Below are 15797 nucleotides of genomic sequence, written 5' to 3'. Positions count from 1 at the left end.
GAATCTCCAGAGTCTGGACAGGTGCATACCGTGTTTTTCCATTGCGGAAACTGACACACATGCAGAACAGGATGCAGAGCAGACCGAGACATACTCCAACTATTATACCAGTCACAGCATGAATATCCAGCTCTGTAGGAAAGTGATGGAGCAAGAGAGAGAGAGAAGTAAAAACAGAGAAAGACAGGGGATAAGAAAAAAAGAGAATACATGATAGAAGTGTAGAAATCATTCATCAAGCAATTGTACATAATTAAACATCATAGTAATTCAATACAAACCATACTTAAGTATAATGATGAAATATTAATTATAACACAATGTGTATATTAATTATAAGTCATTATAGGACTGGTGTATGCAAGTCTGTGTGAATTTCAATGGCCAACTCCCCACAGACGGTGTCCGTGTATGAGGCTGGACTGAATCACTTCACACTCCCTGTGGGAGTGCTATTAATTGAGTGTCAGTGATGGGCAGAGGCAGATGGCAGTCTATACACACACACACACACACACACACACCTGCGTTGCCTCATGCAGATTCAGAGAAACTTAACTGGCATTAAAAAAGGGGGGTTTACAATGCCAAAGCAATAGAAAATATTACATACACATAATGATACATATAAGCACAAATCAGTGATACTTTCAGGTTCATGTTTTTGTCCCAAAAGCTTTCAATTTCGGATAGCAAATGTTCACATAACAGCCAAGTTTTCAAAGCCGTTCTGTAGCTCAAAGAGTACTGCAGGTTCATGGGTTTGATTCAGATAAAACGCATACCCTAAATGCAATACAAGTCTTTTTGGATAAAAGCATCTACCAAAGGCACAAGTGTAAATGTAATGCAAATGTAAATATTCTGAGGTTTCAACTAGTACTATAGTTATGGGAGATTGATTATTTTATATTTCCATGGCAAATCTTTGTGGTAGCTTGAAAAATGACTCTCTCTCTACTTCACTCAATGTTCTGTTTACACACACGCACACGCACACACGCACACACAAACTGCAAACAAAGAAACAAACAAACAAAGCTGTTAAAATTCAAAACAATGATTTATGTACACTACTGATTTTTTAAAGGCACTTATGTTCTCTAAGGGCCTGAAACAGATGGCCGGTAACATTTTTATGAATTCTGACAATGCAATGTTGTGAGAACATGAACAACGTTCTGTACAGTTGAGCTGATGGTCAGTGCTGCATCATCACAAAAGTTTAAGCCGTTCCACTGTAAATATTCAAGCTCTAGAACACCCGAAATGGAATTCGTTACTCAAGCACTATGTGTGAAGTTCAACATCCGAAACATCTGAAGCGCGCACCCTGAAAGCAACGTCTCAAACAGTGTGCAAATACTAAGTTGAACTCCCTTTCATGTCTTCCTGTGCTTGAACAGACAAATTCACACAAAATGATGACAAAAAATGCCTGTCTTAGCATGTATCCCAGTAAACATAGTCAGTTATTTTTTAAGTTGAGAAAGAAAATGCATGATCCCTGCATGCATTCGGTCTTAAAGTGACAGCATCCTAATAATTCTGCTGCTGTGCTCTCTTTTTAATGTTTAAGTATTAGTTAGTTAGTACTTTAAAATGAAAATTACCCCAAGATTTACTCAGCCTCGAGCCATCCTAGGTGTATTGGACTTTCTTCTATCTGATGAACAAAGTTATATTAATAAACATCCTGATGCGGCCAAGCTTTATAATGGCAGTGAACAGGACCATCGAGTATGAAGCTCAAGAAAGTGCATCCATCCATCATAAACATACTTCACACTGCTCTGGGGGGTTAATAAAGGCCTTCTGAAGCAAAGCAATGCATTTGTGTAAGAAAAATTTAAAGTTATAAAGTAAAATATCTAGCTTCCGCCAGACTGCCTTCCGTATTCAACTTATGAAAAGCGCAACTGTTTTTAACTGCGAGAGGCATTACACTCAGTGTTGCCAACTATTTTCCAAGGAAAGTAGCTAAAGCCTGCCCCAAAAGTTGCTAAATGTCGCTAGATGACGTCATGCGTCAATTAGCATATTCGTGACGTCATCACGTCGGTTGCATTCTGCCTGCCTAATGTGTTTTCTCTCCAAATCCATGCTCACATATATCAAATTAAATTGCTCTCATTTCATATATTATATATATATATATATATATATATATATATATATATATATATATATATATATATATATATATATATATATATATATATATATATATATATATATATAAAATTTTATCGTTTTACTTTTCTTTTTGTCAGGCAACAGAACGAGTATGATATAGTGAATGACTACATTTTTTATATTTGTAAATTACATGAATTCAGAGAGTTCGGAAACTGGATGAACTAAGACTCTGTGATAGACAGTGAGTAATATTGATAAGCACACGACAAAAAAGGAAATCAAAACGGTAAAATTAAATTCTTTAAATATAAAACAAAGGAGAATCAGAAATAGTGTTTGGTCCGTGTGCTCGTGTAGCTCGCTCATTCACGTCTGTCAGATGCCGTGCACTGAATGTGCTGCTGCTCCTCTCAGCCACTCAATGAACAGAGTAGATGCTGAGAGAGGTGTGAAGGCAGCAGGAAAGCAAGACCTCGCGCTCACAGGACAGTGCTGGTGACATTTGGAAAGTTACTGATATGTGTCCAAAAAGTCGCTAGATTTGTCACTAGGCGCTTTTTTGAAAAATAGTCGCTAAAGGGGCCTGAAAAGTCGCTAAATCTAGCGACAAAGTCCCTAAGTTGGCAACACTGATTTTCTGCGTAAATTGAATACGAAGGCGGTCTGGCTGAAGCTAGTTATTTTAATTTATAACTTGTTAAATATGGATGTTTTTCTTACACAAATGCATCGCTTCGCTTCAGAAGGCCTCTTTTGTAACATTATAAATATATTTTACTGTCACTTCTGATCGATGTAATGCATCTATTCTGATTAAAAGTATACATTAAATATACAAAAGTACACATTACTGATTAGCAGTAATGTGCTTCGGATGTGTGAGCACACAAAACATCTTACATAGTCTTACATTGTGCTTGAATGCTTAAATTGGCATGGCTTGAAAACACATGATAAACTTTTGTAACCATGCAGCACTGACCTGATCAGGACAGTGTCTGTTCCTTCAACTGTCTGAAATATCTTTCATGCTGAAAGATGCACCTGCATCTACGATGTTAAAGCGGAACTCAGTAAGATTTGCGAAGCTCCCCCTACAGAGTTCTTCAGTGAATCACACTGTCGTAAATACTCCAAACGCAGCTCTGGACTACACGGACTACAACGCTCAACAGCGCATTAGTTTTGCAAATTCGGTACAAGAAATCTCATCGTTAATCTGCCGTAAACACCTCAAGAGTCAAGGTCGCGGGGAAAGAAAATCGAAAGGTTGATGGCTTTTTTTATTTGCATGGTTTTTGTTTTTAATTTAACTACTATTTTTAGTATTGTTACATTTATTGATAAATCTTTTATTTTTAATCATTATTTTAATCTTTTTTTTTCTTTTTTTTTTTGATTTCTGGAAATCATCTCGCGACCCCTCCCTCGATGTCTCTCGACCCCCACTTTTGGGAACCACTGCACTAAATGCGCTGTTGCGCAAGGTAAATATGAGGATGACATCTAGTAGAGAAGACTAATAATAAGATTAACGTCAATCAGATATTATGTTGAATGTTTGCGGAAATAAATACGGAAAAAAGCTTTTGAGAATTGATATTCAAATCAACTACATTTTTAAAAACGATTAATGATTAATTCTTGCCCAGCCCTACTGTTTATTGACATCTGTTGCTGCAAAGTATTTACTAAACCAAAACAAAATAGTGACTACAAAAGCGTAATATAAACCTTGAAAAATAACCTTAACACCTAAATAAAATCACTCACTCACCAAATATTGTGAAAACAATACATAGACAAACAAACAATTTTACAATACATACACACCATATTTCTTTGGAGGAGTATACACATCCTTCACAGGTGAATATGGTCCCACCCCCCTTTCAGTGCAGGCCCCCATCTTAAAATAATAACGAGTCCCACTCATCAGGCCCTGGACCTCTGCATTGGTGACAGAACCTGAGGGAAGAGAGTGAGACAGAGAGAGATTTAAAAGAGAGGCGATAACATTTCTCATATAAAGTACAACACCATGTGCTTGTTTGTGTGTGTTTTTACATTCACCATCATGTGTGAGGTTTATCCACAAGTGATCCGGATGGCTGATGTTGCCAGTGTAGAGGATCCAGTAGGTCAAAATGACTCCATTTGGCTCCAGTGGAGGGCGCCAGCTAACCAGAACAGAGAATGAGTCCAGCGCACTCAACTGCATATCCACAGGAGGAGAGGAGGGTCCTGCAATAAAACCACACGTTTAAACCCGACACACAACAAAGCAAAAAAGTAAAAAGTAAAAAAAAAAAAAAAGAACTGTAATAATTAGAAATGTTAATTATTAATCTCCCAATCATTTTGAATTACATACATACATACTACTTGTACTACTGTGGCAAGTACTATGGCATTTACCATAGTATTTACATGGTATGTCAAAGTACAGTACTTTTCAAGAATACCATGGGACTATCAAGACACTTTTTTGAACTGTGTGCTCTGAATGCACTTAAATGTCTGTCTGTTTCAGTTAGTACATCTTCAGAGTATGCACACAAGTCACATGGAGTACTTTAATGATGCTTTTTGATCATTTTTGGAGGTTGACAGTAAAAATCACTATCCACTTTGATTATATGGTAAAAAAAGTAGCTTGAAGAGCATCTACCTCATTTTGTGTTCCATGTTAAAAAAATAAGTTTAGAATGACGAGCAAGTGTAAACAATGGTTTAAGTGAACTTTATTGTGTGCTAGCTGCTAATGCTACACAAATATCACAAACAGAAATGCTTCTTTTTTCTCAGGTAGGAAAAGTGTATTCTAAGAAAAGCACATTTAAATGTTTGTGATATTATAATAGTCACAGTCTGTGAGTTTTAAGGAGATAGTGTGAGCATAATACCAGTTCTGTTTTTTTTTTTAGAGGGAAAGGTCTCTTTTGAAGTGCCCACTCTTTCTCCCCCCTCAAGAGTAGATAAAGCTCCTCTCAGTTAGTATGACACTAAATCGCTGTGGCAACGTGCTCCTCCCTGCCATCACTTGGCTAGACTGACTGACAAGCTGAAAGACTCTTGGCCAACAAAAGGGGCAATTCCATCTGGGCTTTTAATTAAAGCCAATTATCTCTTTACGCCTCTCCCAATTAATCCCCTAACTGTTAACCTAACAAACACACTGACTCACAATTACCCACACAACTCACACACTCACAGTATACTCACAAATACACATTCATTCATCATTTCCCACTCAAAAAAATAAAAAAAATACAGACACTCACATTTGTATACACACTATAATCAAAGCTCTCACTCACACATGAACAGACACGAGACAGTGTGAACTCGGCCAGATCCACTAGAAATGAAACTCATGTGTGAAAAGCTTATCTTCATATTCTATAAACTTTCTTTTTGTCATATTTTCTTCATATATTAAATAAAATTTTCTGAAGAGACACAATCGCTTTATATTAGGGGTGTGACGAGACGAGACGAGACGAGACTCGAGATTGAGTTCACGAGACGAGAAGATTTTTAGAAGAATTCCTCAATGGCGAAATACATGACTAGAAAAAATATTCTGCAGGTGTATTTGAAATGTTTTAACTAATCATCTTGTAATGAATGTCATTTCAGTTCTACTTTCTGAGTGTGAATTATCATATGCAGTAAAAGACAACAATACTCAAGCACTGTAAAAGATTTTGCTACTAACTCAACTGACTGACTTCTCTCCTGTTTGATTTCAGTCTCTTCAGACCTTACTGTATATGATTTATGAGCTTCTACAACCTTTGACCTCCTAACTGAACTCCTCTCCACAAACTGATCATAGAAATAAAAACAGTATAAAAAAAAATGGTAACACTTTACAATAACTTCTCATTTATTAACATTAATGTATTAACCAACAGCAACTAACAATGAGCAATATATGTGCTACAGTATTTATTAATCTTTATGTTAGTTAATAAAAATAGTCATTCGTTGTTAGTTCACAGTGCATTAACTAATGTTAACAAATGAAACCTTATTGTTTGTGCTTAATAAAATTGAGAGAAAACTGTTATTCATTTTTATGGTAACACTTTACATTAAGTGCAACCATAATCGCACTCTCTCAATATTCAAAGTGCAAATAAAACCAAATGTTTCTTTGATACAGAGCTGAGAGATGGTTACAACATACTGCCCAGCCTAAAATAGCTTTCATATTGAGAGATATCTGTATTCATCAGGGAGCCGCTTTCAAAATGCGGGGTATTGAAATTGCGTTTGAATGCGCGCCCCTGTTTACTTTCACTTTCACGATTGCGCGTAACTCTGTAAATATGGAGCAGTGGCGACCGTTATCCAACTGAATTAAATGTTGTTTATTTAAATACAAAGCAAAATGACAGTGGGGGTGTAATGTAATCGTAGCGGTGGAATATTCTTTCCTAATCATCCTAATCACTCTGTCAGGGCAACATCACGAGACTACTTTTCACCTCGACGAGAAATCTCGTCACACCCCTACTTTATATGTTTAACCAATTTAATTTAGGTTGTTATTCACATAAACATTAATCAACGCCGCCTTATTTTTTGTTCGCTTGACGTGTGAGAACAAATGAGGTTCAGTCTTGTGTGTTACCCATCACGTCTGAGCTTCTGCGAGAACCAATGAGGTTTGTTCTCACTCATCAAGCAAGTTCAGTTGAGCTTTTGTTTATGTTCACTGATCAAAGTTTATAAGTGAATAAAAGCCTAAATTCAATCTGCTCATCATATAAAGCGATTGAGTCTCTAATTTGGATTAAACCGTCCAATTCATATGGATTAGTTTTACATTCTCTTTATGAACTTTTTGAAGCATCAAAGTAGTAGTTGTGTAGCTGTCAACGGAGGGACAGAAATCTCTCTCTTTTAATTTTATTAAAAATATCTTTATTTGTGTTCCGAAGATGAACAAACATCTTACAGGTTTGGAACGACACAAGGGTGAGAAAATAATGACAGAATTTTCATTTTTGGGTGAACAAAAGATCTTTCACAGCATTAAAAAGGGCTGTACTCACTGTCTGGAAGTGTGGATTCTTCCACTGTGCTGCTGAAGGGGCCACTCATATCAACTCCGTTAGATTGCACAGCGATTTCATAGCTAGTGAAGGGCTTAAGTGATCCCAGTAAAATCTCCTGAGAAGAGCTGAAAGACAGTAAAGAAAAATACAGAGGACTGGTTAACCAATAAAGTATTATTTGATAGTCAACCCTGCTCTTTAGAGAGAAGTGTGGTCAATATAATGTCTCATAATCATTCTAAAGTCAATGTCAAATATTGCAATAAATATCATATATAGAGAGAGAATGATAGAAAATAACATACAATATTGGAAAATAATTGCTGGGTGAAAGAGTGCGCAAGAAAGAAGCATGTAAGAAAATGGTATGGTATGGTATTTATTTCACAATGATTGTTTATAATCTGACTATACAAGAATATTTTTGTGTAATTGCATGGTACCTGGTATAGTATGAGACCAGCGATGCATTGCGTATTCCTGCGGGGCTGCAGCGTATAGTGTAGTTAATGATTCGCACATTGCTAAAGTGCGGTTTCTCCCAGCGGAGCCAGATAGAGGTGGAACTGTTTGCACGAGCTCTGATGCTGATGGGCGGCAATGGTGGGAGAGGGTTTGGTGTCCGCACTAAGAAAATGATACACACACAGACACACACACACACACAAATTTACTCAGATTTAAATCTACATGACAGGTAGATGTGATTTTATCTATCATTATCTTCTCATCATAACCAAACGCACCTCGTGTGAGTTTCTCTGTTCTGCCTTTCCAGACAGCAGGATAACCCTCGGTCTGTTTATTAAAGGCCCAAACCTTCACCTCATACAGCCGATCAGGAGCTGAAACAAAATCATATGGTCCAAAAAAATTAATAAAAATCACAAATGGTGATATTGTAAAGCATTTTGCATAATTTACATTCATGTGGGTTAGACCAGTGTTGTTTTAGGATTATAGAGATACTATTCTAGTTTTTATTTTTATATTTTACATTCGGCAGCAGCTATTTGCACTAAGTGAAAATAGCAGCATTTTCTTAGCAATATACTATTTACACTAGGTGAAAATAGTGATATATTCTATTTACACCATGTAAAAGTAGTACATAGTAATTAGATGCTATCTATAGGCTACTTTGAATTGGCAGATGCTATTTACACCTTAGTATTTTTGTACAACAGGATGCAATAATATTAGAGTGTAATGATTATATTTATTACAATTTTATTTAGTTTTATTGATTATAAAGTTTATTTTCTTTAAGAACATTTTTTTTTTTTTTACTGAAAATAAATGCCTTTCTGATGTGATATGTGATGTGAAAATGGAGAGGGGCGAGCTCGGCAAAAGGTGGATTCAACAAAAAAGGTGGATTTAAAAGACTGGATTTCTGCAAGCCTTACTCGCTACTGCTGAGCCACGTTGAATTCCGTGTGTCTTTTCTTAAACCTGAGAGGCCCAACCAGACATTGGTGGGCAGAGCTAGTGTCGCTATTTGGAGCAAGGGACGCTATTTGCACTTAGTGGACTCCGTTTACATTTTCAGATTATAGTCCCTGCACTGGGAATTGTATGAGCAGCTTTGTTATATAAGATATGCAGTTTCAGATAAATGTTTGTGTTAGAATATAGCATATGTGAATAAAGTTACTGCTCAACTCTCACCAAGGCCTGTGACCTCATGGTGTTTAACTCTCTTCCTCAGTTTGATCTGTTGAATCTTCTCATTGATCACAGGCTTCTCCTCATTGGTCAGCTCCTCTCCATCCACCTCCCACCAGGAAAGCTTGTAGCCGGTGATCTGAGTGTGATTGGGCGGTGGCTGCCATGTGACATGGAGGGAATGCATTTTGGCTCTCACTTTGAGCTCAGTGGGAGCAAAGAGCACTGGAAAAACAACAGAGGGAGTTGGTGAGACAGGCAGTGCGTATTTTGTGTGTGCATTGGCTGTACATAAGCAGTGGCACCTCCAGGATATTTTTAATGAGAGACACTGAAAGTGCAAACAAATTAAACTAGTATTTCAAACAACCATAAAGAAGCCTACAAGCTTATTCCACTGCCATAATTAATGTGGACCAGAATCATTTTATCTTCCCATTAAGTTTTCTCCTATTTTAGCTTTAGGATGGGCCAGTAGGAAACAAAACATAGGGGAAAGCTAATAATTCTGGCTAAATATAATTTACTTGGTCTAATTTTGTGAGAAAAAAATAAGACAATATCAGCTGATGACTTCAAAATGTCTATGGATTGTACAGAAGATACACAGATTACCTCACATAGCAGATTTTATGCTAAAAAATAATATTTTTATTCAGCAAAGACACATTAAAGTGATCAAAAGTGACAGTACAGACATAAAATATTAAGCAGCATGAAATGTTTCTTGAGCACCAAATCATATTAGAATGATTTCTGAAGGATCATGTGACACAGAAGACTACAGCAAAGATGCTGAAAATTCAGCTTTGCCATCACAGGAATAAATTACATTTCAAAATATATTATAGAAGATAGCTATTTTAATTTGTAATCATATTTCACAATGTTACTGTTTTTGCTGTATTTCTGGTCAGAAAAACAAATTAGCATAAGCAGACTTTGAACAGTAGTGTATGTAAAACCTTGTACTTGACTATTGAACTTTGAACCAGGTCAAACAAGATCTAAACTACACAAAACATAAATAAATAAATGAAAACTAGGGAAATAAAGCATGTGGTGACACATCAAGTTCAAAATATTCCACTTATGAACTGAGTAGCGTGTTTGGCTCATTTCTGATAATACATGTAGTCATTAAAATCACTATTGAGCATTGAGGTAACCAAAAATGTATACATCTTGGTGACTGTGAGACTAACGGGGTGGTCGATGTTGTTTTAGGGGGATCAATGGCCCCCCGGGCACCCCTTGGAGGCACCACTGCATACAAGTTTAACCTTGAGTGAGTTAAAACTGGTATCTATGTGCATACAGTGCATTTGCTTTTAAGTGCATATATTGTGTTTACTCACCCTGAGTAAGGTTTGGTGTGTGGTGCGAGGCCCACTCAGAAGGCTGACTGAACCCAGCTTGTGTTCCTGCCACAATCCGGAGCTGGTACGTTTGATTTGGTTTCAGATCCCTTAGAGTCACCTGTGTCTCATTCCCACCCACTTCCACAGAGTATATGTGATCCACTGCAGGGCACACACACACAAACACGTGCCAGAAAATAAGTGAAAATCATTTCTGCAGTTGGCTGATAAAGAAGCATGAACAATGGATGTCTGAATTGACTTTGGTTCTGTCTTTCATTCTGTGTCACAGGCCATCAGACCGAATCTGTCTTTTGTTCCACCTTTATTACTGTTCATTAAGCATCCACAGCACTAATAGAGCAGAAGCAATCAGCCATGTCTTTGTCATTCAGCTCAAAATACCCCAGACATGCCTGCTGCTCTACTAGCGACTGCAGAGAAATGCACAAAGCTACGAATTCAGCAGCCAACATGAATTTATCAACATGTGTCAAGGCAAAACCTCAAACACACTCCATTTGATACAAAAAAGACATAACTTTCAATATGATAAAATATGATAAATAAAGATTTTGAGGAAAATGTACTGCATTTGTACATCTCTCTCAAACATCATTGTATTGCACAACTAAACTACAGAGCTTTGGTCATAAAACTGCAGTGTTTTTTTCCTCCTCAGAGTATAAATTCCATATTCTCCCATATCATACTATGTGAGCCATAAAAGCCCGATGTATCAAACATGATGTACAAAAAATGTTAGATTTTTTAAGAATATTTTGTTGAAAGGCTCAAGAAACCTTTCCACGGTTAACGCCGAAGGTGTCAGTAGGTGGCGCTGTCTTACCCTGCTCCAGCGCTCTATAGTCAATGCGGTAGCGTTTGATGGCTCCACGGCTCAGCTGTGGGGAGAGGGGCAGCCACATGACTCTGATGTCAGTGGGAGATGTGCTCAGCAGGGACAGCTGCGGAGAAGCGCTGGGAACTGAAAAGAACAAAAAGCAAACAATGATCTACAAAACAGTAGTTGTCTCAAATGACAAACTATACTCCATGCACTTATACTATGCACTCTAGCGTCTAGTGTATGAATTTTATAAGGTTATTTTGTCATCCAGCATTGGAGTCTAATAGCTCCTCCCCTTCCACTGAAACACTTTACATTTCTATAAAGCATTTTCGGTAAAGCTGCTTTGAAACAATATGAATTGTGAAAAGCGCTATACAAATAAACTCGAACGAAAATTTCACTATGTAAGGAAGGTTGCAACAGTTGACTGCATGAAGTGTCCATGATTCCATTTTTCAGTTAAATAAGTGCATCATCCGGGCATTTTAAGTTCATTTTTTCTTGGAATTTGGCTCTTGGCCCTGTCCCAAATGGAACCCTAACCTCTCGAGATCTCCCTCTGAGTCCTGTAGAAGTCTGCTATGGAGCTTGCTTCAATGCAGGCTGGGCAAAAGGGTGCATCAAGGGCATTTACTAGCCGCAAAGGAGGCACTTCTGAATACACTTTTAAAATGAAAAATGGGACACCCTACAGTCTTGTCAACTTAACGGACATGCGCACGCAGCAGCTATTCTAAGTCCACAAGACTGCAAGTCCAGATGAAGTGTCCCAATTGGGACGGGGCCCTAGTGTCTATTGCACAGGTCACTGAGATCTTTTTGAGATTTTTTCTCCGAAAATTGCTTATGTATCCACCTTATTTTTCAGCTATTTCCTGTAAATGTTTGAGACTTCAGATTCATTAGCCGCTATAGCTAAATAACTAGAAGAAGAATAATAGTGCAGTAAACGGTAAAACTATTTTTGCTATAAACCGGTGTGTTTAGGATTACAAAAATAAATTAAAATAAAATGATAAGTAAAAGTTTGCAACATCAAGCAGCATATCAGTCAGTTTTTTGTATAGATAAAATAACTAAGTTTGCCACTTTAAAATCTATCAACCTGACCTCTCCCCATTAGTCAGTGCTCACCATCCTCTAGCATCTCCACAGTAACGGGCTGTGACGGGCGGCTGGCCCCAATGGGCGAGTAGGCCACTACATAGAAGGTGTAGGCTGTGTGAGGGAGCAGCTCCTTTACATGCAGCTCTGTGGTGTCGTTATTCACCGCAAACTGATATTCCATGTTGTCTGAGCCTGTAAACACACAAATAGTACATTTATAGTACAAACAAATAGTACATTTGTTTATTTGATCTAAGAAAAAAAACATTTTTTTTTTTCTGAGATTCTAAATGAGGAGAAGAATGACCCCATCAATAACAGCTGGAGCTTACATATGGCTTGTGGTTCTGTACAGCAGTGATATATGAAGTGGATTGGCTTCGGTAAAGTAATGAGACAGGATTTTTCTCTGCGGACTGATCCACTTAAGTTGGCTACACTTAGTGTAATGAGAAACACTGCAGGTCAAACAGGGACTTCAGTAACTTCCAGCAACAAAATAGGAAAGAGGTCACAGAAAGCTTTTGGGAAATTTAAGAACAAGATAACATTTTCCAAATTTATTTTAGTACTATTTAAACACTATTATAGTATTTATATTTTTTATTATAGTATTATAGTAAAGACTAAAGGTGACTAGTTGCTCCTAAGTTGTGGAACGCTCTCCCTTTGGATCGAAGATCTGTTGACATTTTTAAAAAGCAGCTAAAAACTCACTTGCTTTTGTCTAAATTTTCTATGCACCTTTTTATTGATTGTCTGTTTTTAATGTCTTTTATTCTTATTTTTGGATAATTCTTTTTTATATTTTGGATGTAAAGCAATTTGTGATGCTTGCTCTGGAAACGTGCTATAGAAATAAAAATCACTTACTATTATAGTATTTAGTCATATTTTGAATGAACTTTTTAATATTTAAAGTTTTCATTTCAATTCTAGATTTAGTAATTTTGTTATGTGCGTTTGTCATTTTTATTAGTTATTGTTTGTTTTTAAACATTTCTATTTAGCTTTACTTTCATTTCAGTTTTAGTAATATTAGCACATCAAACTCAGTTAGTTTTCAAGGCAACATTTTTAATTTTCATTTTAGTTTTACATGTAATATTTTTATTTCAATAAATAAGATGATTGTTTTAGTTAAAATAATAACACTGAGTTAAACACTGATTTAAAATGATGAATATGGTTGGAACTGAGAACCAGCTCTTATTCAGAATGTTTTTATTTTTTGAAAAAATGTTGAAAATACAGAATATTTGAGATATTTTAGAAAAAGCATTCCTGCGTTATTTATTCAGTAGTGACCTTTGATTACAGAACAAATGGCTCTTATCAGCTGGTTCTTTTTAGTAAATCCAACTTGCAGCTTACAACCATCTGTCTTACTGTACTTTACAACTTACTGTAAATCAATGTAATTATTGACTGTTTGACAATGTCTAGATAAAGATAAACATTATGCATTTGGTCAGTAGTATTTTTTAAATATTAATCAATGAAAAATGTTACCAAATTTTTGTTTAGTACTATAGGCCAATTATTGCATTGCATTTATGCCACCTCTAAAAATTATTGTAACAAATGTATTATTTATTTGATAAATTATCTCCTCATTAGGTAATGCATTTCTTTTTGTTTCCCATTCTGAATTCTGAAACACACACACATTCACACTCTCTCTCTCACCTGCCGTGCGTTGGTAGTGTACTGAGAAGCCGATGATCTGGTCACTGTTGTGTTCAGGTGGGTCCCAGGTGAGCAGTGCTGAAGTGCTAGAGTGGGGTGTGGCCGACACATGACGAGGAGGGCTAGGTAGCCCCTCCCTCACGATGACGGACAGCTTGGCAGTGGCACAGGCGGTGCCCAGACTGTTGGCAGCAATACACTGGTAATATCCCGCATCGTCCAGCCGCAGCTGGTTGATGAGCAGAACTCCAGGGTTCTGAGTCTTAACCCGGGCATTAGACTGGACCGGTTCTCCATTCTTGAGCCAGCGCAGAGCAGGAGGAGGGTCACCAGAACTATTACACACAAACCGAGCCGTATTCCCCCGGGACAGGGACACTGCCTCTGGGGGTTGGAGGATGACTGGTGGAGCTGGGCAGAATGAGAGCAGAGACAAAAGAAGATCATATAGAAATATTGCCAAAACTTTACAACACAGTTCAGTTTTTTTTTAACATTAACACATTAGGTACAACCAACTAACATGTAATGTAGGTTAATGTTAATATAAATATGCTTTTGTTCATTATTCATGATACATTATGCATGATGCATTATCTACAATCCCTCAGTAATGTATCCAGTATTTATTCAGAATATGTTAAAAGAAAATACACACACACACTCAGTTACCCAGTACTCGAAGTTCAGCGGGAGATGAGACAAAATCTCTGGTCTTGGGTTTGTTGGCACGACACACGTACACTCCAGCATGGTGACTGCGGGTGTCAGGAATCACTAGGTTGGTTGCCAGGACAACCACATCTGTAGATATAGGCTTCCCATCTAATGCATCCCAGAGGAGTGGTTGTGTAAAAAGAATGCAAAATAATAACGTAAAAAAATGTATAAAATTAAAAAGAAAACAAGAAATAAATCAATCAAGACTGAGAAAGCATCAAAACACTGACAATTTCTTCAAGAATTCAACTGTCCATAGGAGAAATGGCACCTTGAAAAAGATATATTTTACAATTTAACAACGCTTTTGTTTAATAGTGTACACATGACTTGAATACTCCAACTATTCAAGTCTTGTGTACACTATTAAACAAAATGACGAGTTTTTTAGTAGTTCAGCAAAAAAAAAAAAAATCTGTCATCTACTTACCCTCAACGTTGTTGAACACAATACAGTTATAATGAATAGGGACAGAAGGTTTCAAGTTTCAATGAATAATGCAAAAGCTCCATAAGAGTATATATAAAAAAAGTGTCCATTCAACATTTTGTGATCCTTTTGTGATCCATGGCAGAAAAGAAAGTGCGTGTCTGGAACAACATGACAATGAAATGCTCACAGACTGTTAATTTTGAGTGAACTATCCCTTTAAGCTGCTAAGAAAAATATCTATCTCAAAAACTGCATAGCACCCTATACTGGTGTGCAATGAGCAATGTGAACCGACAGAGGTCAGTACAGCACTGGAGGAGGTACGGCATGCATTAACAATTCCTAGACACTGACCGTCTGCGGCTGCCATATTAGCACTCAAACAAAGAAAAAAGACAGCTTCTGCAATTTACAACATCTTGTTAATTTTTTTATGAAACCTAATGAGAATAATGCACTCAGTTATACATCCTTGGAATCACTGTGGAGAAAAGGAGACAAAATGAGGTCTGTAATGAACCTGGCTGTAAGCAGTAACAGTGGGGGTGAAGGGTGGGTAGTTGGGGTGTCTGCTGCAGCAGAGCCACGTGTCTATAAAGCAGACATATAAGCTCACTCTATAAATCACAAATATGCGTGGTTCATTTACATTGTTCTAAGCACTCCAAGTTCACAGTGGACACAGTACTAATTACAATTTGGTCATTTAGCTGACACTTTTATTCAATACAACAATGCACTTATTATAAGCACAGTGT

At 37.0% G+C, this 15797-nt stretch overlaps 1 protein-coding gene across 1 annotated transcript in view; it reads right to left on the bottom strand.

Annotated features, from left to right (window-relative positions):
* Positions 1 to 15797, bottom strand: part of igdcc4 (immunoglobulin superfamily, DCC subclass, member 4) — a 90574-nt gene that overhangs the window by 12988 nt on the left and 61789 nt on the right. The window contains exons 6-17 of the mRNA XM_067400796.1: positions 14559 to 14711; positions 13887 to 14297; positions 12225 to 12389; positions 11088 to 11225; positions 10235 to 10399; positions 8880 to 9101; positions 7955 to 8053; positions 7652 to 7835; positions 7206 to 7333; positions 4213 to 4383; positions 3973 to 4107; positions 30 to 132 (exon numbers count right to left, since the gene is read on the bottom strand). Of these exons, the coding sequence (XP_067256897.1) occupies positions 30 to 132; positions 3973 to 4107; positions 4213 to 4383; positions 7206 to 7333; positions 7652 to 7835; positions 7955 to 8053; positions 8880 to 9101; positions 10235 to 10399; positions 11088 to 11225; positions 12225 to 12389; positions 13887 to 14297; positions 14559 to 14711 (2074 nt within the window). The remainder of the gene's footprint in view (positions 1 to 29; positions 133 to 3972; positions 4108 to 4212; positions 4384 to 7205; positions 7334 to 7651; positions 7836 to 7954; positions 8054 to 8879; positions 9102 to 10234; positions 10400 to 11087; positions 11226 to 12224; positions 12390 to 13886; positions 14298 to 14558; positions 14712 to 15797) is intronic.

Source organism: Chanodichthys erythropterus, chromosome 11 (assembly GCF_024489055.1).
Source record: "Chanodichthys erythropterus isolate Z2021 chromosome 11, ASM2448905v1, whole genome shotgun sequence".
Classification (NCBI taxonomy): Eukaryota; Metazoa; Chordata; class Actinopteri; order Cypriniformes; family Xenocyprididae; genus Chanodichthys; species Chanodichthys erythropterus.
This window is presented reverse-complemented; position numbering and strand designations above follow the sequence as displayed.